At 35.6% G+C, this 27,644-nt stretch overlaps 1 protein-coding gene across 11 annotated transcripts in view; it reads left to right on the top strand.

Moving 5' to 3' along the window:
• LRP6 (LDL receptor related protein 6) overlaps window positions 1–27,644 on the top strand; it is a 155,107-nt gene that overhangs the window by 96,196 nt on the left and 31,267 nt on the right. For 10 of the 11 annotated variants that reach the window (XR_011235750.1, XM_069491122.1, XM_069491124.1 and 7 more), the window contains 6 exons: window positions 11,811–12,027; window positions 12,828–13,117; window positions 14,332–14,558; window positions 16,488–16,672; window positions 17,288–17,614; window positions 26,985–27,187. Coding sequence is in view for 10 of the 11 variants with exons in the window: in XM_069491122.1 (XP_069347223.1) it covers window positions 11,811–12,027; window positions 12,828–13,117; window positions 14,332–14,558; window positions 16,488–16,672; window positions 17,288–17,614; window positions 26,985–27,187 (1,449 nt within the window). In the remaining variant the exon portion in view is untranslated. The remainder of the gene's footprint in view (window positions 1–11,810; window positions 12,028–12,827; window positions 13,118–14,331; window positions 14,559–16,487; window positions 16,673–17,287; window positions 17,615–26,984; window positions 27,188–27,644) is intronic. The other variant, XM_069491125.1, reaches the window with a different exon arrangement.

The raw sequence follows: 27,644 nt of genomic DNA, 5'->3' as shown, positions 1-27,644 counted from the left end.
GTGAATAGGTTTACCTTGGGTTTACAGTAAACTTCCAAAATGAGAGATTGAACATAGGGCATTGCTAATGATGTCACATTAAAAAAAAAAAAAAAAAGGCAGTTGTGGTATTGGCTGCAGCTTTAATATAATAATATGTATGTGAGGATATGTCTGCTTCCCCTACTTGTCAGTTGATAGTGGCCACTCATTTGTGGTTATTATTTAAAAGGTACTTGCTGGTACTTGTTTATTTCTCCTCTTCATTATGCTGAAATGACTTCATGGCCTTTTACCAACAAACTTTCTAGTTTACTTGTTTGCATTGTGGTTCTACCCCTTTCCTCTCCCCCCCACCCCCCCCACCCCCAGTTTTTACTCTAGTGTTCTGATGCCTCTCAATAATAAATAAGAAAGCATTAGCAGAAAGAATAATTTCCATTTTTCTGGTAGAAGCAACAAAAGCCTTTATTTCTATTTTATATCACCCTGCAGTAGGCAGAACAGCATTGTGTTTTAACGATATTGTGTCTTAACATTCTCATTTTTCTTGGTCAGGTTTCACTACCAAAAGCAGCTGTTGTATCGAGGGCCTTGCTATTAGTACTACTTACTAAAAGCAAAGACACATTGGTAAATCATAAGGTTAAAGCATTTCTTGCCATGATATAAAATTAAGAATGTACTATTAGCTTGTATTTTCTTGAGGATGTTTTTCTCATTATATACCAATTTAACTGATTAACAAAATTAATATGTTTTGAATCACTGGTTTTATTGAAAATAGTAATACTATATCATAGCTAATTTTCCTCAAAGCTTATTCTATCATTATATACTTTTTATTTCAGTCCATCTGCCTTCATTTCTAAGCATCTGCTGACAATGCAGCAACATTTGGTAGTTACAGGTAAAGAGAGAGGTTTTCTTATCTTTGTTAAGGGCATACGTATTTAAGTCTCTCTTAGAGTAAGCTTCCCTACTTTAAGAGGATACAGTGTGCATAGATAATTTTGTCCAAATCAAATTAGACCTAGCACAACTTTGTTAGGATACAGAAATGGAGATCCTTGGTACAAAAAACTTTTTATACCAAGAAATTCTTAATAAAGGGGGTATTATCATGTATGATGCGTGCTGAAAACTTGGCATCTGGTGAATGTTCTATTTCACATTCTAAGCTTAAAATTGCAGGGCTATGTTTCCTTCTGATAACTTCCTCTATTTCATCAGTACCCTAATAAGGAAATTTATTTACTAAGTATTCAGATTTCTTTTTAAAGGAATTTCTTTGTCTGGCATTTTTAGCCTGTGTATATTATAAGAGTCTTTTAAAAACACACAAGGATAATATTAATAGTTCTTACTGTTAGTTTCTAAGATTAATTCTTCTTAAGAAATTATAATTATCTATTGAGATATTCTCTTCTGATAATATGGCAAGTATCAACAAATATTTTTGAATCTTTACTAGTTTATAACATTCAGGTTCATTAAAATTGGTTATACTTTTAGTATGGGAAGTATTCAAGATAATGAACTTAAATACCTGAGTCTTTGCCCATTTCCTGCTTTACCTTACTATATGTACTATATGTGTGTAAATGTATGTTTTTCCCCAAATCTTCATGACTTATGATTACAGAAGAATGATATTGATAAATTCCATCATTAGATTCCTCAACTCAGCAGAGCACCTGAATTTGGGGCCTATATATTCCTTAGTTATAAACATGGTACTGTTCTACCATCTTGCATCTGTTTGGGCATATTTTTTGATAATAAATTTGTGAGCTGCTATTCGAAGGTTACTAGTTGATAGACAATCATAGAAATATTATTTATTGTTATAATCTATAACAGCCAAAGTAGTACATCTTCCATTTATATGCTCTGTTGTCTCATTGTCCACTCTACTTTGGTTCTAAAAAAATTATTCCAAGTCTATAATGAGAAAACTTTCTTGATGGTACGTGTAATTGTGCCATGCTGAACTGCCACAAGAAACCTTAGAGCTTCACTAAACAGGTCCTTTGACTCAATTAGGAGTTTGGACATATTTAAATTGGATAATCTGATGCATATTGGTACTTAGAAAGTGTTTTAGTGACCAAGTTTGAACTTGAACCATTTTTAAAAATGTTCTGTCATTACACTTTTTCATCTCATGTTTTAGTATAAAACTTTATGTGTGGAAATATTTTTAGTTTGGGTCTGATTATTTGAAAGTACTTTATTCCTTTGGGTTTTGTACTCAGGAAGTAAAAGTGTTGATTTTAATGTCCTACTTTCTTCAGAAGAGGGTCAGCCTCTTAATTTATGACAGTGTTTAGTTGTTAAGAATGGTGATCTCCAGATCTTTATTGAAGTATTTTATGATGGTAGACTCTGACCTTAATTCTTGTTTGATTTTGCCATTTTACTTAGAGATGTTAGATAATTCACATAATCTCTGGCCAGTAAACCATTTGAAACAGATGCCCTTTAAGGTTCCTTTCAGTTACAGCATTTTCCGATGTTTATTGTACTAACTGCACATCTTAGGTTAAGAATGAATAGTACATTTTGCCTTGGGAAAATTGCTAAAAGGAAATTTGTATTGTATATGACATGAATATTTTTTTTTCTTTTAACTTTTCCTTATTTGCTGCGCAGTTAACCCTATTATCTAAAAAAACTTATTTGTTGCCAAAGTCTTTAGTAACTCAGTTGTATTGAAACAATCTCCCCTGGTAAGCTATTCATTTAGATTTTGTACTGACCTTTATATAACCCACACCATTAGTAACATGCTTGGTAGGTTTAAATAAATGTTTGAAGCTTGCCAAACATATAAATGATTATTTTTTTAAACTCATGGAGTCCATGTAAAATATTGAGTTTTTCAGACTGGAGATTATTTCTGTAGAGGTGATAAACTACTATAGTTTTAAATGGGTCACGGAGATTTTTTTAAGAGTTAGAAAGGGCAGGTTCCACAGTTAATGGCAAGGGCCACAGTTTTGGGACTTCTTGGAAGGAAGTTTGCAAACCATGGAGCAGTTAACAGTGATAGGTATTTTAACTTCTTGTTTTAGTTTAACGTCCTCACCACCTATGTAAAGATTCTGCGTAATAGTCATTCCTACACTTATCCACAATGAACAAGGGATTCTCCATCAGTTTTTTCCACCTTAAGTGTGATCTGCAATTTAGAAATTTAGACCTGCTATGTAATAAAAGCAGACCCAGTAAATTTTTTTGTTGAACTCTAATAGACTTCCTAAACTTCTTCATTCAGTGCAGTATCATTTTTTGTTCGATTTAATCTGAAATAGCTACATCTTGGAGAAGGATTAGAATTCCTTTTATTCTACTGAGATTTTTGATAGCATGGCATTATTTTAGTATTTCATTTATAATTTTGAGCTTCAGAAATCTGCCAGACTTTGAGTTTGTAAGTAGGCATGAAATTATTATAGCTTTATGCAATTAATGTAGCCTCTTCAGATTTTTTTGTTTTTATTCATTTATTTTTGTTTTTGGATTGACTAATGATTTGGCCTTTGAACTTGGTGGAGAGTGGAGATTTATAATATTGCTTTTGTGTTCTAGTTACTATATTATTCTTAGAATATGAAAAAAATTCTTCTGTGCCACAATAAATTTCATTATTCAGATAGTAAGTAAACATGTTTCGTGCGTTTTCAAAATGTTATTGTCTTTGAATAAAAGAAAGCTATTTTCAGAACTCATAAAATGAGCCATTATTTGTTTCTAGATAGTGCCATATAGACACACAAGGTTCTTTCCATCCTAGGTTCTTCTATTAATAAAAATTCAACACTGCTTGGTGCTTTTTGCTTAGTTAGATTCTTTTTTCTTTTTTTGCCCAGGGTCATGTAGCTTTCTATTTAGAAAGAAAAGAATGGAATTCAAGTTTCCCAATTGCTAATACATTATTTTTTATATTAAAAATCACTTGTATGTCCTTAGATATAATGTGTCTTGAACTAGATTAAAAGGCTTTGAATATAGGACAGTAACTACCCTTACTGCTGTCTTAAACAGGTGTATGATATCCCTTTTCTTCTCCTACTGGGTCTAAAGCATTTCTCTTTACTTGTCACTTCAATGAGATTTGGCATGACTGAAATATTATTTCCACGGATATGTATTCTTTTAACATGTCTTTTATGTGAAATTATATTTTATACCCTATGAAGTTGGTAAAGAAAAGATATACTCCCCAACCCCGAAGTTACGTCTGTTTGTCTGTCTTATTCATAAACTTTTAATTAACTGCTTGTTTTGGATATTGGCTGAAACATTAGAAGAGGAGTGGTTCATTTGGTGTATAATTTGAGTTTCTCTTCTAGAACTTTATGGCATTCCTACTCTAGCTCATTTTATGATGGGCTCTTGGTTGTCCTCCTGTCATCTATTCCTTGAACGTGTCTAGTCAAGTGAAGTTGCATAGCAGCAATTTTGGTAGTCAACTGGCTGCATTCCAAGATTTCATGAGTAATCCTGTCTTGACATTTAATGAGCTGGTGAAACTGCTCAAAAACTAGATGTGTTATCTATAGAAGGTTTGCCATTGCCTCTTCTTTGTGCAGATAACATTATGGTTAACCAATATCTATTTCCTGTTGTAGCGTGTATTCCTAGAATATTTCAGAATGCCTCAGAATGTTAAACCCACACCACAATGTAGTTGAAGCAGCCAAAACCGCTGGAGACTCTGGTTCAGATTTGGAGTCAGATTTTAGAAGTGACAGAAGCCTAATTTCAGTTTAACTAATTAAACCACTCTGAGGTAATGAAGTAAAAGCACACCCTCAAGAGTTGCCAGATTTAATTAACATTGGCTCAGCTTTTAAAGCATAAGGGTAATCTTTTGGAATCGCCTAAAATGGTTCATTTGTTCTGGGTTCAGAATGCACAAACACGCCTTTACCAGAATTTGTATTATTTTAAACATAAGAGACTTAAACCCATATTTACAGACCTAGTAACTTGTCCAAAACTTTTACTTGTTGGATATGAGAAATGTAATAGTGATTTTCTTTGAGACAAAGCAGCATGTTCTTGTTTCATTACGTTGCTCCTACCCAGTAGGAGATTGTATGGTTGGTGCAAAGAACAATATTCAGTGGAGAAGCCAGTTTTCTAATAGAAGTGTCAGCTCTGTGAACATAATTGAAGGAAATGGATTTCGGAAAGTAATCATTGGACTTCCTGCAAAATGAAAATACGTGTCTGTTTCTTGAGATGCAAAGTCTCACAATCAGATTTTGTTTAAGCTGTTGATCCCTTAATCTCTTTAGGGGATCCTTATAATTGCTTTCTATATCATCGTAACAACAAAAATAACAGCATTTATTAATGACAGCAATTATCATCATTATTATTATTTACGTGTTCTTGGACTTGCTCCTTATCTTTTCTCCCTTCATTTTTTTAATTATGGAAAATTTCAGACATATAAAAAGCAAAGTAAAGATTATCATGAACCACCTAGCTTCAACCATTATTAGTACATGACTGATGCAGCATGTCTTAAGGGGAAAGCCAAGAAGACAGTAGAGATGGATTCTCTTATTTTCTCTTATTAATATAACTATGGTCTTAGTAAGAATCAGGTCTTTGTCCTTGCTCTTACAGATCTCAGCTAATGTTTTGAAATGTAAAATTGCAAATATGATATAAGAAGAAAAAAGTAGCTTTTTTTTCATCAGAGACTGTTTTTGTGAAATAATTTTAACCCATATTATTATAGAATTAAATATTGTATAGCTGGGAGGAAAGAAAGAGACCAAATAAAAGGCATTTAATTGTTTGTGGCTTTACTGAGCCTGATGGGTCTAGGGTAAGGTGTGAGAGAGGATAGTGATCTCAGCTGAAAAAGAAGCAGATCAGTTTCTTATAGGCTGTATAGACAACACTACAGCACAGTATAATATGTAGCCACTAGCCACACGTGGCTGTGGAGCACCTAAAATGTGGCTAATCTAAATTGAGATGGGCTTTAAGTGTAAAATACACACACTAAGAAGACCTAGTATGAAAAAAAACCCATAAGATGTCATTATGTATTACATCAGATTATATGTTGAAATTAAAATATTTTGAATGTATTAGATTAAATAAAATATTTTATTGAAATTAATTTTACCTACTCTTTCTTACTTTTTAAAATATGACTACTAGAAAATTTAAAATTGACATATTTGGCTTACATTTGTGGCTTATATTATATTTCTCTTGGACAGCACTGTTTTAGACTCAAACCTGTTGTAAAAACTACAACAGATGAAAACAAAGACATAGGAAATTGAAGGAAACAGTGCTTAAAAAACTACATTTAAAAAATCTTCAGCACGTCTTAATTATCTTTTAGTTTTTGCTTTTAAAGTGAGCGAGCAAGGAATAGCTAGAACGGACTAGTGCTCTGGTGGGTAAAGCAACCCAATCTTCAGCTGTGGCTTTTCAGGAACTATATTCGAGTTCCAGGACACTGTGCCATGCTGAAGACCTCTGTAAGACCTTTATTACCATTTGTCGTTGTTTCACCAGATGTTACTAAAGATGTTTTTTAAATTTTTTTTATTTTTATAGATTTAGAGGGTGCAGTGGAGTTTTGTTACATGAATATATTGTGTGATGGTGAAGTCTGGGCTTTTTTTGTAACCTCACCCAAATTGTGCACATTGTACCCATTAGGTAATTTTTCATCTTTCATCCACATTCTCCCACCTTTCCAAGCCTCCAGTGTCTGCTATTCTGCTCTTTATGTGCATCCATACACATTATTCAGCTCCCCCTAATAAGTGAGAATATGCAGTATTTGACTTCCTATTTCTGAGTTATTTTGCTTAAGATAATGGCCTCCAGTTCCATCCATTTTGCTGCAAAACATGTGATTTCACTTTTTTTTAATGGCTGAGTAGTATTTCATGGTGCATATATACCATATTTTCTTCATCCAGTCATCCATTGATGGACACTTAGGTTGATTCCTTATCTTTCTTACTGTGAATAGTGCTGTGATAAACGTGAATGCAGGTATCTTTTTCATTATAATGATTACTTTTCCTTTAGGTAGATACCTAGTAGTCAGGTTGCTGGATCTGATGGTAATTTAATTTTTAGTTCTTGGGAGAAATCTCCATATTGTTTTCCATAGAGGTTGTAGTAATTTACATTCCTACCAACAGTGTATAAGCAATCCCTTTTCTCCACATCTTCATCAACAGCTATTGTTTATTGACTTTTTATTAATTGCCGTTCTCATGATGTAAGATGGTATCTCATTGTGGTTTTAATTTGCATGTCTCTAGTAATTAATGATGGGCATTTTTTCATATGTTTATTGGTCATTTGTATGTCTTCTTTTGAAAAATGTCTGTTCATGTCCTTTGCCAACTTTTAAATGGGGTTATTTTTTTTTTTTTTTCTTGTTGCATTGTTTGAGTTCCTTGTAGATTCTGGATGTTAGTCCTTTGTTGGATGCATAGTTTGTGAATATTTTCTCACATTCTATAGGTTGTCTATTTACTCTTTTGATTATTTCTTTTGCTGTGCTTTGTGGTTTAATTAAGTCCCATTTGCCTATTTTTGTTTTTGTTGCATTTGCTTTTGAGGTCTTAGTAAAAAATTCTTTGCCTAGGCCAATGTCCAGAAGAGGTTTTTTTTTTTAGGTTTTCTTCTAGAATTTTTATAGTGTCAGATCTTTCATTTAAGTCTTTAGTCCATCTTGAGTCAATGAGAGATATGGGTCCAATTTGAGTCTTCTGCATATGGCTATCCAATTTTCCTAGCACCTTTTTTTTTTTTTAAATGGAGACTCAGCCTTGCTCTGTTGCTCAGGTTGGAGTACAGTGCCATCAGCAGCGTTGAACTCCTGGGCTCAAGTGATCCTCCTGCCTCATCCTCCCAGCTAGCTGGGACTACAGGTGTATACCACCATGCCTGGCTATTTTTGTAGAGATGAGGTCTTGCTATGTTGCCTAGGTCAGTCTTGAATCTCTGGCTTCAAGCAATCCTCCTGCCTCAGCCTCCCCAAAGTGCTGAGATTACAGGTGTGAGCTACCATGCCTGGCCCCAGCATTATTTATGTTCTTTAGGATGTCCTTTACCCAGTGTATGTTTTTGCCTACTTTGTCAAAGATCATTTGGTCATAGGTATGTGGCTTTATTTCTGGAGTCTCTGTTCTGTTTTATTCATCTACGTTTCTGTTTTTATTACTAGTACCATGCTGTTTTGGTTACTATAAACTTGTATTATAATTTGAAGTCAGGCAATGTGATGCCTCCAACTTTGTTCTCTTTGCTTAGGATTGCTTTGGCTATTCAGGCTCTTTTTTGGTTCCATATGACTTTTATGATTTTTTTTTTTTCTTAATTCTGTGAAAAATGACATTGGTACTTTGGTAGGAATTGCGCTGAATCTGTAGATTCCTTTGGGCAGTATGGTCATATTAATACTGATTCTTCCAATCCATGAGCATGAGATGTTTTTCCATTTATTTGTGTCATCTGTGATTTGTTTCATCACTGTTTTGTAGTTTTCCTTGTATAATATTATGTCCTTTGCTGTCTTCTTCTGAAACTGTTGCTTGTACTTTAAGCAACATTAACATTGATGCAAACCCCAGTTTTGTTAAGGGGTTGGAGTAAAAATGAGCAAAGTACTTCTGATCTATAATCCTTGATCTGCATGTCTGAAATCCAAAAAACTCTGAAAACCAAGTGTTGCTTTTTTTATTTCAGTTGGTGGAAAACCTGACCTGAAGCTGTGTTGAGACTATTTGTAGTCTTTATTTATCCTATTTTGTGGGAATACTTACATGTTTTATTGCAGAAATATTAACATGTTTGGCAATGAAGTTCTGCTTTTGACCCAAACTGAGGTGATATGCTATGTGCAGTGTTTAACCTTTTTAAATATTTTTTTAAAGTCTGAATTCTGACATATAGCTACCCCCTTCTTAAGACTTTTTAATAAGATATTTTGGACCTCTGTTACCATTTCACAGAAACTGAAAATATTTTGCTAACCATAATTCTGTATTTAAAATAAGATATTTATTTTTAGCACAAACAATCTGAACACAATGCCAAAGGTAAATAGAGGTATTCCTGAAATATAGCTTTGTTGTGTCACTGCTTAAAGTGCTTTCAGAAGCTGCTTATTTTCTGTGGTTCTCCTTATCCTGGAATTTAATACCTGCCACAGGGTGGTGTCTGCTTGATACTGTCTTCTTGAGTCCTCTTTGTGTTCTTTCTGCCTCAGTCAAAGCGTTTCTTTGATTGTCAAACACATTGTGTGCATCCTTGACTGCTGTGCCTTAACACATGCTATTTCTTTTATTCTGGAAAACCTTTTTCTCTTTCTTTTGGTCAAAATCGTAATTCTTCAGAGTGGATTTCAGCTCCTCTTATTTCCTGAAGTTTTTCTTGATTACTTATAGGCCAGAGAGGGTATATGTAATTTTAATATAAATATAGTTTACCTCCCCGACTGAATTGTTATCCCTTACCTGGAAGAAACCCTGTCCTAAACCTCTCAGCAGTCATTGTGTCTTTCATGGTGATTTTTATTCATTAGATATCTTTATTAATGTTGTTTGATTTGGAGGGGGAGTAGTAAGGAGTTGGTTTGGTAGAGCAGCAGAAGTATATTCCAATCAAATTGTCAAACTATTTGCTCCTTTTTGTTTACTGTTTTAGTTACTTTATATTTCAGTAGCAAAAAGCAAACGATAAAAATGGAGGTAGGAAGTTTTCCACTAGTTGCCAGAACATAGAAAGATCTGTATTGGTTTTATTCTTGAGTATAACAGTGTGTGGTTGTTTTGGCCTTTTATTTCCACGTAATCTTTTATATATATGTATTATTATTTTGAAGTACTACTTTTAAATAAATTATTTAAATACCAGTTAGCTATTTACATTGAGGGATGAAATCATTTTAATAAAATGATTTTAAAGACCAGGAACCAGTGTTTACCAAGCACCTACTATATGTCGAATACTGTGCTATATATATATTTAGCATTATTTTATTTGATCCTTAAATAATTTAGTGATGGTAGTGATTCCCTGTTTTACATGTGAGAAATTGCTTAAGGATACCCAATGAATGATAAAGCTTATATTTGAAATCCAAATCTGATTCTGCCACGTTATTTGTTGATCATGAGAGCTTTTAGAGAGCAGAAGAATAAAGGGTAACTACGAAATAGAAGATGCAGCATTGTGTGAACTAAAAAAGTCTCGGAATTTGGCTTTTGCTATTTTTCTCACTGAGATTTTCAGTTTCATTTGTAACACATTTTCGTAATTTATACTTAATCTTCCATCTTTTAAGCTGCTTGTTTATCAAAATGAACAAACAAAAATGTTGCAGGGCGATACAGCTGAAAGAGAAGTTTGTCAATCCTGTAATATCTTTGAAGCAGAAATATAAATCTTATCTTTAATAAGTTTAACATTAGTCATCCAGTTTGTACTTTTAGATCAAAAAATAAACTTTAATAGGAAAGCCAACATTTAAATCTAGTGATCAGCAAAAGTAGTGTAATTTGTTAAATGTAAGATAATGCAAGACAGTTGATTTAAGATAGAACTAAAACTAGAAATAAAATCAAATCAGACATATTTTAACATACCATAATCTTACAAGAAAGTAATATTTTATAGTTTTATAATACAGAATATTTAGCATTCTGTGTTGAGTGCTCCCTGATAGAATGATTAAACTCCCCCTAAAATGGAGAACATAGATCGGTTCATTGTTAATTATTGTGACATTTTAGATGATGTAGCAGTACATTTTCCTAGAGATAGATTTGGAAATACTGTAGTAGAAACTGATAAGACCATCTTCTGTTCTGAAGGATGGATCAAGCCTTCTAAAGTAGCATGTTCAAGTCCCCAACTGAGACCATTTAAAGAAGCCTGTGTTCTAGGCAAATTTGCCTTCAGAAATGTTATTCTGGTACTAAAAACATGTACATGTGGACAGTATCTGCCCCCTGCCCACCAACAAAGGGTATCAGATGTAATCTTATGTACAAATAATAATTTTTTATCCATAAAAGCAGTAAGAGATATTCCATGATTAGTGCACATGTTGCTGCAGTGTAAATATCAGAATGAATTTGATAATGTTGTTACTGGGTAGTTGGAGGGAACAGGTATATCCTAGTTTCTTGAAACTTAGATGTACAGAAGGCGTCATAAACTCCAAATACTTTTGTGATTATAACTTCAGAGGAGTGAGATTTATTGAGAGCCATTTTATCTGTTTTTTTTGTTGTTGTTGTAAATAACAATACAATAAAGAGAATGATAAGTGGAAAGAGTCCTAAAAAAGACATCTGTTTACAAGCTGTGTGACCTTAACATGAATTTCAGTTTCTGTAGGCAAACTGTCAGGATAAAATAAAATATAAAACAAAATATGTGATAAAATGATGTATGTGAAGGTATATGATAATTTGAAAACAAATGTACAAACAAACTTAAGGTGATGGTAATGCCTTTTTATTTTGACACAGTCATTTAATAGAAGAGTTGCATGCTAAATACAAAGTTGCCAGAGTTTTTAGAAGGAAGAGTAATAAGAGATTGGAGAGAAAGGGGTTAAATATGAGCTTACACTGAATATTTGAAATCATACTTAATCATTATGTTGTAATTCAGTGAAAACATTGTCACAGGAATAACTAAGATGACTCTTGGGTTTCGATACAACAGGCAGTTGGATTTGTCATTTTTTACATACATTTGCAGGATAAATAATTATCTTATCCTCTTCCTTCCCTTTGAATTTAAACTTGAAGGTTATGAATACTGATGGCACTGGCAGACGAGTACTAGTGGAAGATAAAATTCCCCATATATTTGGGTTTACTTTGTTGGGTGACTATGTGTACTGGACTGACTGGCAGAGGCGTAGCATTGAAAGAGTTCACAAACGAAGTGCAGAGAGGGAAATCATCATAGATCAGCTGCCTGATCTGATGGGCCTAAAGGCCACAAATGTTCATCGAATCATTGGTAAGTAATTCCAGCATTCTCTTAGAAATGGAAATGAGGAATGGGAAAAGATAGAGATAGTCAGCAGCTTATAAAGCAGCAATGTAAATTGTTGATGTTTTGAGGCAATACAGAAATCATCTTTAACCCCTTTTTAATGAGAAAGGGACCTTTAAAATATCGGTTTGGTACTCTGGCTACACAGTTTGAATAAAAGGGTTAAATACACAGGCATAGGCACAAGCACACCTTCATCAAAATAGTTCAGTCCCGTTGTATGAACGATGTGCCTTATTTTAAAGTTTATGGGGCTGGGTGCAGTGGCTCATGCTTGTAATCCTAGCACTCTGGGAGGCCGAGGCAGGAGGATCACTTGAGGTCAGGAGTTTGAGACCAGCCTGAGCAAGAGTGAGACCTTGTCTCTACTAAAATATTGAAAAAATTAGCCAGGCATGGTGGCATGTGTCTACAGTCCCAGCTACTCAGGAGGCTGAGGCAGGAGGATTGCTTGAGCCCAGGAGTTTGAGATTCCAGTGAGCTATGATGACGTTACTGCTCTCTAGCCGGGATGACAGAGTAAGACTCTGTCTCAAATAAATAAATAAATAAAGTTTACCATGGGTATAAAAGGAAAATATTTTGCCATGCTTTTGCTCCTATTGGTCCGCATTTTGCTTGTTTGTGAAATTAAAATTGAGACTCTAGATTGGGAGCAGAAATAATCATAGGTCTTTTTGAACCAAATGCTTTAGTAATTTAAAAGTGAAAATGTGTTGATTGTGTCAATGCGTGTGCCCTTTTATCATTAGTTTCTCTTTTAGGTTCCAACCCCTGTGCTGAGGAAAATGGCGGCTGTAGCCATCTTTGCCTCTATAGACCTCAGGGCCTTCGGTGTGCCTGCCCCATTGGCTTTGAACTCATCAGTGACATGAAGACCTGCATTGTTCCAGAGGCTTTCCTTTTGTTTTCACGGAGAGCAGATATCAGACGAATTTCTTTGGAAACAAACAATAATAATGTGGCAATTCCGCTCACTGGTGTCAAAGAAGCTTCTGCTTTGGATTTTGATGTGACAGACAACCGAATTTACTGGACCGATATATCACTCAAGGTTAGCGAAAGAATTAAGAGTATTAAAGCTGAGGACTAAAAGGGAGAACTAGAATTTCTCAATCTTCTGTGACACACCTCCCTCGTTGCTTGATAGGCACAGTTCAACAAAAACCTTTAACTTTTTAAAGGAAATGAAGGGAAAGGCCCATTCAGTATTTTGTTAGGTATCACATAATACAAGATACTTTGCCTAGAGTATTCTAAATCTGGAAGACTGATCTTTCTCCACTTTGTTCCATTTGAAGATGATGAATGGCATTTTCTGCAATTAGCTGAGTAAACAATTGTATGCTTCACATAAAATGGGTTATAGAGACTTGAGCCTTGAGTTGTTTTAAACAAAATTTTGGATCCTGACTGAGGTAGAAAATGCCAATTATGAGTTATAGCATATGTTTTTTTCTTTTTCATAGGATAAATATTGAAAAGCATACTAGGATAGAGAGAGGAAGCTCTTGACCAGAAATCTGGAAGAAGGAATGTTTTGGGCTTGTTTCAGATAACTTGTGTAAACTTTTGTCTAATACGTAAAAAACATGGAATGTTGGAACTGGACAGAGTTGAATTCTAATGGTGCTCTGTAAAATCTGTTAAGTGAATAAATGAAGTAAATAAATAAATCTTGGCTTGTATTGGGTGACCTTATAAGTTTACTCATTTTGAAAATAAGAGATGATGCCTATCTTGCGGGGCAGTTGTGAGTATTAAATGAGAAAAATCTATGGACATAAAGTACTTAGGACAATACTTGAAAAGAAGTAGCGTATATTATTATTAGTGTGAATTATGATTGGTTTAAATTTTATGGGATTTAAAGCTACGGTGGTAATAATGTGATAATAGTTATATTCATTTTATAAGATATATGATTGTTGAGATCTTCTCAATCACATCTTTCTCACTTGATTGCTAATAGATTTTAAAAGAAAAATCATTACACTGTCTTATTTAGTAGAATACATTTTTGGTTTTTAAGAGTTTCAAAATTTTCCCCCTGAATTGGCAATAAAACTTGAGGCTGCGGTTGCATTTATTAGAGATTGACATCAAGATTTTCTGTGCTTCTAAATTATGTGAATTTTATTAGGAAACAGTATACCTCTTGGCACTTCTAGATCCTCCCATGCCCCATAAAAACCAAACCGAACCTTCTATCTGGATAGTGTTTTATACTTATGCCATGTGACTTAGTTGTTGATTTTATTTTTGCAGACCATCAGCAGAGCCTTCATGAATGGCAGTGCACTGGAACATGTGGTAGAATTCGGCTTAGATTATCCAGAAGGCATGGCAGTGGACTGGCTTGGGAAGAACTTGTACTGGGCAGACACGGGAACGAATCGCATTGAGGTGTCCAAGTTGGATGGGCAGCACCGACAAGTTTTGGTGTGGAAAGACCTAGATAGCCCCAGAGCTCTAGCATTGGACCCTGCTGAAGGGTAAACGGCTTTATATCTGCATTCCTTGCAACTACATTGCACATTTTGAGGAACATGGCCTAGTTACAAATAATATTCTTCATGTATTATTAAATAATGCTTATTAGGAATCTGGCAACTAAACAATAGATAGGCTTTATTTTAAAACCATTAATTGAGATGTCACCGATTTAGAATGAATAATTATTAGCTGATTTTACTTTTGTCATTGTTAGCATTGGGTGAAGAAAGAGTGAAATGGATTAATCATCAAATGTTACTGATTGGTATTTATATACTGAGTATTACATAGATGAGAGCAGCCTTTTTTTATAGGTATCATCACTCTATATTTGCTCGCATCCCCTCCACAGTTATACTAGATTCCAAACATGTTATAGTAAACCCACTGAAACAGTGTTGTGTGCGTATGAAAAGTTTGGGATATTTATTAATTCAAAGTAGACAATTAGTTTGATCATTATAAACATGGAATAACTTTGGTATTGCAAGATAGACTAAAGTGTTTACTTAAACCATGACATGTTTTTCAAGGCAGTGATCCCTCTAACAAGAGTCAGCAAATTTTTAAAAGCCAGCAGCTAAGAAATCTGAAATTTGAAAAAAAATTCCACTTTTAAAAGAAGTCAGCAGTGTGAACATTTGGACATATTTACCATATCTGTAATTTGAAATAGTTTCCCTGAAATCATGTTAATACCATGATTAGTTAGCCATGTAGTTAGAAGGCTGTATCAAAGACAGCTTCTCTGCACTGACGTATTGTGGTGAGATTATGGTGATCTTTGCTCTAAGCATTAGTTGTCAGATAAATTTAGTAGTTGGGACTAAGGACTCTGGTATAGGTTGCTGCTGGGAAGTGTGAAATTTCTCTCACAGTTGTTTCTCTTTGGCTCTTATAGTGCGCACATGCCTGTCAACTAACAAGTGCAAATGCAAACAAAGCCTGGACAACTTTAGTTTTCAGAAAAGCATGTTCATACATTGCTACCAAGTCAGCCATCAGCTGACAGGCTGATGAGTGAATATCTGTCCTGAGGTATTTCATGAGAGCTGGCATGTGGAGTGCTTTCCTAGTGCCGATATTCAGAGTGTCTCCAAAACTAGCACCTTAGTAGTTTAGTTGAAGGGCATTTGACTAAGGATTAGGTTCTAGTTCTAGCTTTGCCATGTAACTGGTGGGAAGACATTAGACAAATATATCTTTTAGTGTTTTGGTCTCCTCATCTATAAAAAGCCTCTGCTGTAGGGTTGCTCTAAGATTAAAGTGAAAAACTCAGAAAGGTAAAATGAAAGCAAAATAATTATTTATAGTGCTCATTGCTTAGTTTGACATATCAAGTGGTGATCTATTATTCTTACTCATGTAGTCTACTCTCTTGGACCATATGACCAAATACATTTTCAAGCATTGCTTTTGACTTAAAGGGTCACTATTTATTTTTACCTTTAATGTACTCATGCAGTTTGTTTTAGAAGGGAGTTGATTATACAAGTTGAAAAGTAAGTTCAACATTTTAAAAACTCAAATTACTTGTATTCAGAAATACATAAAGATGTTTTATTCAGAAGTGAACCAGATTTTGAGAACAGAGCTTCAATCCTTTGCTGTTTTCTTGAATATTAGTATAAATGCCAGTGCTGCAATGAAGAAACCATTGGTTTGTTTCCATTTTCTACGTTTAGATGGAACAAATTTATTGGAAAGACTAAAGAAAGCTGACTCACTTCCTTTTTGGGATATGAGAAAAAATATTTAGTTGAGGGTGCCAAAATAATTGAAAGAATTGTAGCCATGATTTTGTTTTATCCATTTCCTTGATTTGCCATATAGTTTCTTTAAATTTACTTGGTTATAATGCATGAATATGATGCTTTCTCCCAGCTAGTCAAAAGTGAAATGTTAATTATCCATTGTTTTGAATTTAGATTTATGTATTGGACTGAATGGGGTGGAAAACCTAAGATAGACAGAGCTGCTATGGATGGAAGTGAACGTACTACATTAGTTCCAAATGTGGGGCGGGCAAACGGCCTAACTATTGATTATGCTAAAAGGAGGCTCTATTGGACAGACCTGGACACCAACTTAATAGAATCTTCAAATATGCTTGGTAAGCCTAACTACTTTTTATTCAGACAGATAGTATATTCTTTCTATGGAAAAATCATGGCCACTACATCATTGGTTAGATACTTTTAATACAGCTTCACATGAATATCTAGATTCCTCCCCTTTTCTGGAATTATATCCTATTTATTATTATTAATAGTGGTCCAGGTACTCAGATTCGTATTTCTTAATTATGTGAAAATTTCATTATCGTTGGGCTTGTAATGAAATTTATAGCTCTCTAGATATTCCTCATGTGACATATTTCTATCTTTTTAGGGAAGGAAGAAGAAAAATTGAACTGTAGACTCTTATGTAGAGAAAATCAAATCACAATCAAAATAGATCATTTGCAGAAGTTTAAACTGACTCAGTGATTTATAGCAGGAATATAAATTTGTGGCATGGGGTCAGACTGCAGATGTATTGATTTTAGAGCACTGGTCTGGTTTTAGAATTGCTTTTAAATGAATTGTTCTATTTTAAATTGCTTACAAATGTAATGTTTTATATGTTAGTTTTTGGTTTTTTTTTTTCTTTTGGCTGGCAAGACATTTATATTCTTACATACTTCATCCTTCTGCTTCTCCCCTGTCTATTGCTTTTCCGAAAATAGGACTCAACCGTGAAGTTATAGCAGATGACTTGCCTCATCCTTTTGGCTTAACTCAGTACCAAGATTACATCTACTGGACGGACTGGAGCCGACGCAGCATTGAGCGTGCCAATAAAACCAGTGGCCAAAACCGCACCATCATTCAGGGCCATTTGGATTATGTGATGGACATCCTTGTCTTTCACTCTTCTCGGCAGGCAGGGTGGAATGAGTGTGCTTCCAGCAATGGGCACTGCTCCCACCTCTGCTTGGCTGTGCCAGTTGGAGGCTTTGTTTGTGGATGCCCTGCCCACTACTCTCTTAACGCTGACAACAGGACTTGTAGTGGTAAGCTGCATTTCCCCCAGAGCAAGCTAGAATTAGGAGACAAAGCAGTAGTTTGGAAGTGCTTTAGTTTATGTTCTTTCTAAAGTAAAACATTGTAAAAAGTTAAGAGTGGACCATTTGTTTAGTTGAAAGGGGAGGGTTAAGAAGGAGAAATTAAAGTTTTTGTTACTTATTGTTTGATGATAGCAACTAGGTAGATGTTATAGAAAAATTAGATCTTTTATCCTTGGACATTAAATATTTAGTGCAAACCTTGCCTTAGCATCAGAGAAGGAACAGGAAAGGCAGAGTCATGCATGTGTGGTATGCATAACTCATATTTATTCATTATAAAGGAAGGGAAGAGCAGTGCAAGCAGTAAAACAAGGAGAATCCCAAAACATAACCTCCTATCCTTTGAAGTACATGTAATAACACAAACATAAAAAATTCATTCATTCATTCATTCATTTAATTTCAGAATATTATGGGGGTATAAACATTTTGGTTACATATAATGCCTTTGCCTCGCCCAAGCCAGGGCTACAAGTCTGTCCTTCCCCCATACAGTGTGCTCAACATCCATTAGTTGTGCGTTCACCCACCCCCACCATCCCCCTGCCACCTGACCAGCACCCAGTGAAATATTACTACCATGTGAGCACCTTAGTGTTGATCAGTCAATACCAATTTGATGGTGACTACATGTGCTGCTTGCTTGTTTTTCCATTCTTGTGAAAACTTACTTTGAAGGATGGGCTCAAGCTCTATCCAGGATAATATAAGAGGTGCCAGTTCACCATTGGCTTTTGTAGTTGAGTAGTATTCCATGGTATACATATACCACATTTTATTAATCCACTCACGTATTGATGGGCACTTGGGTTGTTTCCACATTTTGCAATTGTGAATTGTGCTACCATATACATTCAAGTACAGATGTGTTTATTACAGAATGTCTTTTTTTTTTTTTTTTTTTTGGGTAGATGCCTAGTAGTGGGATTGCTGGATCAAATGGTATTTCTATCTTTAGCTCTTTGATATGTCTCCAAATTACCTTCCACAGGGGTTGTAGTAATTTGCAGTCCCACCAGCAGTGTAAGAGTGTTCCAATCTCTCTACATCCACACTAGCATTTGTTGTTTTGGGACTTTTTGATAAAGACCATTCTCACTGGAGTTAGGTGATATCTCATTGTAGTTTTCATTTGCATTTCTCTAAAGATTAGAGATGTTGAGCACTTTTTATATGTTTGCTGGCCATTATTTTGTCTTCTTTTGAAAAGTTTCTGTTCATGTCCTTTGCCTATTTTTTGATGGGGTTGTTTGATTTTTTTCTTGTTAATTTTCTTAAGTTCTGTATAGATTCTTGTTATCAGCCCTTTATTGGATGTGTAGCATGCAAATATTTTCTCCCATTCTGTAGCTCCAATGATAGTTTCCTTGGCTGTGCAGAAGCTTTTAATTTGATCAGGTCCCATTTATTTATTTTTGTTGCTGCTGTGATTGCTTTGGGGGTCTTCTTCATAAATTCTTTGCATAGGCTGATGTCTATAATTTTTTCTACATTTTCTTCCAGAATTCTTAAGATTTTAAATCTTAGGTTTAAGTCTGTTATCCATTTTGAGTTGACTTTTGTGAGAGGTGAGAGGTGGGGATCCAGTTTCAGTCTTCTGCATGTGGTTATCCAGTTTTCCCAACACCACTTAATCGAATAGAGATTCTTTTCCCTAATGTATATTTTTATCTGCTTTGTCAAAGATAAGATGACATTATGAGGACGGTTTTATATCTGGGCTCTCAGTCCTGTTCCAAAGGTTTGTATCACTGTTCTTGTGTCAGTATCATGCTGGGGTTTTTTTTTTGTTGTTGTTGTTTTGTTTTGTTTTTTTTCCAAGATAGAGTCTCACTCTGTTGCCTGGGCTAGAGTGCCGTGGCATCAGCTTTGTAGTGAAGCTTGAAGTTTGGTAGACTGATGCCTCCCAATTTGCTCTTTTTCCTTAAGATTGCTTTGGGTATACAAGGTCTTCTGTGGTTCCAGACGAAGCATAGAATTATTTTTTTCTAGATCTGTAAAGAATGATGATGGTATTTTGATAAGGATTGCATGAATTCTGTAGATCACTTTAGATAGTATGGACATTTTAACAATATTGATTCTGCCAATCCATGAGCATGGTAGGGTTTTCCATCTGTTTACATCTTCTACAATTTCTTTTCTCAGTGTTTTGTAGTTCTCCCTATATAGGTCTCTCACCTTTTTTGTTAAATATATTCCTGAATATTTAATTTTCTTTGATGCTATTGTGAAAGGTGTTGCATCTTTGATTTGATTTTCGGCTTGACTGTTACTGGTGTGTATGAATGCCACTGATTTGTAAGCATTGATTTTTGTATCCTGAGACTTTACTGAATTCGTTTATCAATTCCAGGAGTCTCTTGGTTGAATCCTTGGGATTTTCTAGATATAATATCATATTGTCAGCAAAGAGTGAGAATTTGACCTCTTCTGCCCCATTCGGACACCCTTCATTCCCCTCTCTTGTTTGATTGCTCTGGCAAGGACTTCCAGCATTATGTTGAAAAGAAGTGGAGATAGTGGGCAACCTTGTCTGGTTTCAGTTCTAAGTGGGAATGCTTTCAGTTTTTCCCCATTCAGTATGATATTGGCTGTGGATTTATCATATGTGGCTTTAATAATTTTAAGTCTTGTCCCATCTGTGACTATTTTGTTAAGAGTTTTTATCATAGAAGTGTGCTGGATTTTGTCAAGTGCTTTTTCTGCATCTATTGAGAGAATCATATGGTCTTTGTTCTTTTATTTATGTGGCGAATTGCATATATAGACTTGCCTGTGTTGAACCATCCTTGCATCACTGGGATGAAGCCCAACCTGGTCATGATGAATTGTTTTTTTCATGTGCTGTTGGATTTGGTTTGCTAAGATTTTGTTGAGGATTTTTGCATCTTTATTCATGAGGGATATTGGTTTGTAGTTTTCTTTTTTTGTTGTGTCCTTTCCTGGCTTTGGTATCAAGGTGATGTTGGCTTTGTAGAATGAGTTGGGGATGATACCATCCTTCTCAATGTTGTGGAATAATTTCTGCAGTATAGGTATGAGTTCTTCTTTGTAAGTTTAGTAAAATTCAGGTGTGATCCCATCTGGTCTGGGACTTTTTTTTTGTTGGAAGATTTTTAATTGTTGCTTCAATTTCTGTGCTTTATATTAGTCTGTTCAGGAATTCTGTTTTTTCTTGATTGAGCCTAGGGAGGTTGTGTGTTTCTAAGAATTGTCCATTTCCTCCACGTTTTATAGTTTTGGGGCATATAGATTTTTATAGTATTCAAAGATAATGTTTTTTATTTCTGTGATGTCTTTAGTGACCTCTCCTTTTTGATTTCTAACTGAGTTTATTAGGGTCCTTTCCTTTCTAGTTCTTGTCAATCTAGCTAGAGGCCTGTCAATTTTGTTTATCTTTTTAAAAAACCAACTTTTGGTTTTATTAATCTTATGTATAGTTCTTTTGTTATCAATTTCATTTAGTTTTGCTGTGATCTTAGTTATTTCTTTTCTTCTGCTAGGTTTAGAATTGATTTGCTCTTCATTTTCCAGTCCCTTGAGACTGTTTATTAGTTAATTTGTGAACTTTCTGTCTTTTGGATGTGAGCATTTAATGCTATTAGTTTTCCTCTCAGGAATGCTTTTGCTATATCCCATAGATTTTGATAACATACATAAAATATTTAAATGTATAAGAGACCACACAGAAAATGTATATAAGAAAATTCAACTCAGTATAAAATAATAGTTGATAGATAGGGAGCTGGAAAGCACATGCTCTGAACATAGTGGGCAGTTGCTACTTAACTATAGCTGAGGTTACCTGATCTTCTTATCCAGTAATGAATTTAGATTCTTTTTTTTGGGTGGAGGGTACTATAGTATCTCCTGATTTTTAAAGATTGGCAAGTAATTCACATTAATTCACAAACATGTACATACCCAGTGCTAACAACAAAATGTAAAACAAAACATTTGTTGGCTAGAAGTGATCCTCTGATCACTTGAGCCCAGGAGTTCAAGGTCACAGTGAGTTATGATCTCACCACTGCACTCCAGCCTGGGTGACAGAGCAAGACTCTCTCTCTTTTTAAAAAAAAAAAAAAATAGCCAAGCATGGCTGACACTTGTAATCCCAGCATTTGGGGAGGCCAAGATGGGAGGATGGCTTGAGACTAGGAGTTGAGACTAGCCACATAGCGAGATTCCATCTCTACAAAAAAATTAAAAAAAAAAAAAAAAAATTAGCTGGGCATAGTGGCATGTGTCTGTAGTCCCAGGTTCTCAGGAAGTTGAGGCGGGAGGATCACTTGAGCCCAGGAGTTTGAGGTTGCTGTGAGCTATGATGAGGCCACTACACTCCAGCCTGGGCGACAGAGTGAGAGACCCTGTCTAGGCAAAAAAAATTGCTTTATTCTGCATCTGAGAGAACATATCAGAAATCACATAGGAAAGGATTTAGCCTCTTCTGACACAGGCTTCAATTGTGAAAGAGAAAGAATACAAGCATATACTTTAATGATTAAGAGGTTATACAACTTTGGAGTATATTAGCTTTTTGCTTTATGCAAGTAAAATAAATTTTTTTAAGGCTTAGTTTATCTCCTTTGTCAAATGAGAATAATCATAGTAACTACCTTGTGGTGTTGTTTTGAATATTAAATAAGATACATGACCTGATTTCTGGGGAGAAGGAGCAGCAGCAGGGAGGTCGGTTAGACAGTGTGGTGATGCAGGTAGGCCTGGGCTGCGGTGGCAGCGGTGTGTGTGAGACAATGGAAAGATGCTGAGGGATTCAAGGTATATTTTGAAGCTAGAAAGAACAAAATTTATTAATGGGTTGTATGTAGTGAAGAAGTATAGGAAGCGAGAATAACTTCTAGATTAGGTGTCACAGTAGATGGACTATCAGAGGAGAGAGATAAGGTTAGAGATATAAATTTTGGAATAGCCATGATGTATTTAAAGTGAGTAAGATTACTCAGGGAGAAGATAACAGTATAGGAGCCAGCAAACTTTTTCTGTAAAGGGCTAGGCTTTGTGAGTGTATAGGCTCTGTTACACCTGCTCGGCTCTTCACAGCTCTGACCACTGTAACATGAAAGCAGCCATAGATAATATATTTTTTAAATGGGCATGGCTGAATTCTGGTAACATTTTATTACAAACATAAGCGGTAGGCCAGATTTGACTTGTGGGCCATAGTTTGCTAACTTCTGGTGGAGAGAAAAGAAGGGACCTGGTAACCTAAGGAACTGTGGTTGAGGAGGGAAAGTTCACAAAGGATACTGAGAAGTGGCAGCCAGAGAGGTAAGAGGAAAAGCAGGGAGAACAGAGGCACAGAAGATGGGGATAAGGGTGTTTCAGAAGTGAACTGTGTTGAATGCTGCTGAGAAGTTAAGGTGAAGTCTAAAATAGTATCCATTGGATTTTTGGGTAAGGTGGTTATTGGTAACCCTAAAGAAAGTGATTTCAGGGAAATAATGGTGAAAGACGGATTGGAGTAGATTAAAAAGTGAAGGGAAAAAAAGATGAGGCAGTAGCATATATAGACATCTCTTTCAAGAAGTTTGGCTTTGAATGGAAGGAGAAAATGGGATAATAACTGATGGAGGATGGAGACAAAACAAGTATTTAAAGACTTTTGGGGATCATTACTGTTTTAGCTGCTTATGCTCATGCTTGTTGTTTGTGTTAGGAAGGTGATGAGAAATTACTGTTGAGCATTCCTAGTATCTCTGTTGACTGCCTTTCCGAGGTAGATCGCTGGTGCTTCAAGAGGCTTCTTGCATGCTTTTTGTAAATAATGGGGCACTATTTAATATTTCTATAGAGATTTTTTCGATTCCAAGGCATATTACAAGAGTTTAACACAAAGTACTTGCCCTCAAAAGTTTTCTAACATTATGTAAGTTGCTCTTTGACCTGTTGTAAAAGCTAAATTAGATCATGTTGTTTCTGTGCTCAAAACCTTAAAATGATTCCCCATTTCACACAGAGTAAAACCTAGTTCTTATAGTGGCCTGCCTGGTCCTACATAATCTATACCCCACATTTGGTAAACCCTTCTCCACCTCATCCCCCAATTTCCTTCTCTAACCTCATCTTATACTATTTTCTCCTTTGCTTTCTCCATGACAGCCACACTGGCCTCATTGCTAGTTTCAGATATGCCAGTGACTCCATCTCAGGACTGTCATACCCTTTATTTTCCCTCCTGGAATGTTCTTCCTGCAAATATTTGCCTGGATATCTTTCACCTGCAAGTCTTTGCTTATTTGTGACCTTCGCAGTGAGATCTGGTCTACGCTACACTAAAATTGCAAGTTGTCCTTCCGCCTGTCTGTCGTTGCCAGTGTCCCTTACTGGTACTTTTTTTTTCCCCCATAGCACTTATCACCCTTTTATATAGTGTGTAATTTATAGACTCTACTGTTTATATACTATAACTTTCTTCATTACTATATTGCTTACTGTCTACTGGAATATACACATCATGAAGCAGCAATTTTTTCTGTTTTCTTCACTGATGTATCTTAGGTGCTGTGCTAGGTATATGGTATACACTCAAGAAATTCTTAAATGCATGAAGAAGCAGGACAGGATCTGGAAAAAGATATGTGCTCTTCCACTCAATAGCTTTGTGACCTTGGAAAAACTACTTAACCTTGCTGAGCCTCGGGTTCCTCCTCTATAAAATGGAGATAATTCGAGGGATTAAATACCATCTAGTATGATATGTAACATGTTAGAGGTCCTCAATAAATGTTCATTTTTTTCCTCTCTCTCAAATAATTTTATTTTCTTACTTTGAAAGTCATGGTTATGGGGCTCTCCTTGTCATCCAATGCTTGTATACTTGATTTTTTTATTTTATTTTTTTTTAAAGAGATGGAGTCTCACTAGCTGTGTTTCCCAGGCTGGATTCAGACTCCTGGGCTCAATCGATCCTCCCGCCTCAGCCTCCCGAATAGCTGGGACTATAGACACGTATCACCGTGCCTGGCTCTAATGCTTGTTTCTTTATTTGTTTCTTCATTTATTCTCTCACTGAGTATTTACTGAACACCTGCTACATACTGGGAATTATTTCAGCCAGTGGAAAATATAGCAAAGAATGAAATAGACATAAATCCCTGCCTTCATAGGGCTCACACTCAAGTAGGAAAGGTAATGGACTAAATAAACTGTATCGGGGTTAGGTGGTGATAAGTATTGTGGAGAAATATTAAGAGTAAGAAAGGTGATGGAGGCAGGGATCGCAGAGTTAAATAGGGTGATCAAGGAATTTTTTTACTGAAAAAGTGACATTTATGTTAATAACTGAAAGAGGCGAGGAAATGAGCTATGTGGATATCTGGGGAAAGACCTGTCAAGCAAAAGGGGGCAGTAAATGAAGAGGCCTTGGGGGGAGCATGTCTGACATGTTAGAGGAACAGGTAGGAGGCTGGTGTTGCTGGACCAGAGTGAATAAAGAGAGGAAACGGAAAGCCAAGTTGTGTAATCTTTTGTTTAGTACTGAAGTGGCCTCTATGGTACCTTTGTGTAAATTGGGAAAGATGTTCCCTCTGGGCAGATTTAGCCACACAGGTGCATGGCGTAGCTAATGAAGTGTGGACTGGATTTCAGTTCCTACTCAATACCCTTGGCACAGTGCACAAATGGCATAGTCATACATGGTGGGCTGGGCCTTATCGTTTATTCTGTTCTTACCCAAGAGCAATGCCTTCCTTTAAGCTACCGGTGAACACTTGTGCCTTTCGAAAGAGAGCTGAAAAACTCCCTTCTGCTTGTACCTCATGCTCCAACTTCTTCATGTTGCTGTCTTTATTGTGGGAATGCAAGACTCAGACAGCCTGATGGGACAGTTTTTAAAGCACTATTCTGTAGGAAATGTGGGCATGGTGGTTAGAGTTTACGTAAGTTGGATAGGATAGATTTAGGCTATTAAATTGGCATATTCAGTGTCACTTTAAGTACTGACGGACTTGTAAATAAGTCAAAACATCAGCTTCCTTTTATAAATATTGAGCCAATTAATTGTAATTTTTAATGTCTTTGAGTAGACTCTTTGGAACAAATATTTATTTGGAGCCACATTTGGCTTTATCTTAATCCACATTTCTATTTAATAGAAGAACAAGGTCCACACCTAATTGTGAAATCTTATTGAAGGTTAAAACTTGACTTGGGCAAAAAGAGTACCCAGCAAAATATGCTGGGAGCCAAATATATATTTGTAATTGCTTCCTAGGCATGAAAATTGGGAACTAAAACTCTGGGGGTTCTTTTTTCTAAGTCTCATTGTGTGTCTTAGTTCAAGTGGTGCTTATTTTGGTGGAAACTTAAATTTGGAGCCCTTTTCCCCTGATTTACTAAGAAAATATAGTACTGCCAAAAAATTCTTTCAAAAAAAAAAAAAAAAGATGGTGGGAGACTTTTTAGTTGTTCTGTGTGAAATGTGTTCTTACTACTTAAGGCGTAGGCTCTACTAAAATTGCTAAAAGTTGCTAAATCAATGTGATAGACTCCAGATAATAGAGATGTCCTATAAGATCACTGGGATACTTTCTAAATCTTCCAAGCCTGAGTGTGGGCTTTTGACCAATGAAGAACTTAAATGAAGCAGAATTGCAGTGTTATGAATACCAAGATTCTTTGTGAGTACCAATGGGTTCCTTTGGGGTTTGAGCCAGTATACATTTGAGTGTAAATGTAAAGTAATCTGAGGGACCATAAATAATGGAGCTGTGAAGAATGGGACATAGGAAGAAATAAAGCAAGGAGTCCTGGCTTCGCTATTTATGTTTTATATTCCTGACAAGGAATGATGGTTTTAAAAATGTTATTAGACTGTGAAGGTGTTGGTAGCACTCTCAAATGGCATTCTTTTCTAGATGTTGTCCTGTATTAAAGATGACTACATGCTAATCAGAGGCCTAGTCCCAGGGAAAGGGAAAGGTCTGTGTTACATTTTCCCATTTTATGAAGCGGGGTTATTCACATGGTAGACAAGGAGAATTTTGTAAATCTTTATTAAATGCCTCATTGAAATCAAATCTCCTATGGTATCTCTATGGACAATATGTAGAAAAATAGGCTAGGAGATTGTGCCAATGGGTAAGTTCATAACTGGTTTGGTAAGCACTGATTAGTTTTACTCTGAAGAGAGTTTTTGAGGGCATGCCAAAGAATTCTACCCATAGGCTTACTTCTTCAACATCTTAGGTCTGTTTTATATGAGATATATACAACAGATATCCAAATCTTTGGATAATGATACAGAACTTAGAGTAATTGTATTTCAGATTTGCTCTTTTCTTTCTTTGAGCTCCTACCACCTTCCTGCTCTTCAGTCAAAAGAGTGCCATCAACCGCATGGTGATTGATGAACAACAGAGCCCTGACATCATCCTCCCCATCCATAGTCTTCGGAATGTCCGGGCCATTGACTATGACCCACTGGACAAGCAACTCTATTGGATTGACTCAAGACAAAACATGATCCGAAAGGCACAAGAGGATGGCAGCCAGGTAATTCAGGGCTCAGTTTAAACTCCGTTTCTTCTGACTAGTGACTAGATTAACCAGCCATTCTGTCTCACTTAAGTCTTGACTCTGCTTGAGAGAGAGAGAGAGAGAATTTGTCTGTATGAAACTAAAATTCTGGACCTAGTAGCTTTTTTCCCTCCTGGTGATCTTTGAGTAAACAGATGATTGATGATGAAAATTGTATTAGGAAAACTTAAGCTCTTATATTGGTGATGACTTTGTCACTGCCACACACATCCATTTATGTCATCTTTCCTTATGATTCCTTTTGTATGGAGTATTAGAAGCTTTGAAATAGACCTTGGTTTGATCCCAGTTCTATCACTCACTGCGAACCTTATGAACTTTTTTAAGCTAAAAGAAATGCAAAGCATATAGTTCTTACCTGTTACATAGTAGGGATTCAGTAAATAACATTTATGTTACTAATAAACTATTA

The sequence above is a fragment of the Eulemur rufifrons genome, chromosome 16 (assembly GCF_041146395.1).
Source record: "Eulemur rufifrons isolate Redbay chromosome 16, OSU_ERuf_1, whole genome shotgun sequence".
Taxonomy (NCBI): Eukaryota; Metazoa; Chordata; class Mammalia; order Primates; family Lemuridae; genus Eulemur; species Eulemur rufifrons.
Note: the sequence above shows the minus strand (reverse complement) of the source record. Positions and strands in the feature narration are given on the sequence as shown.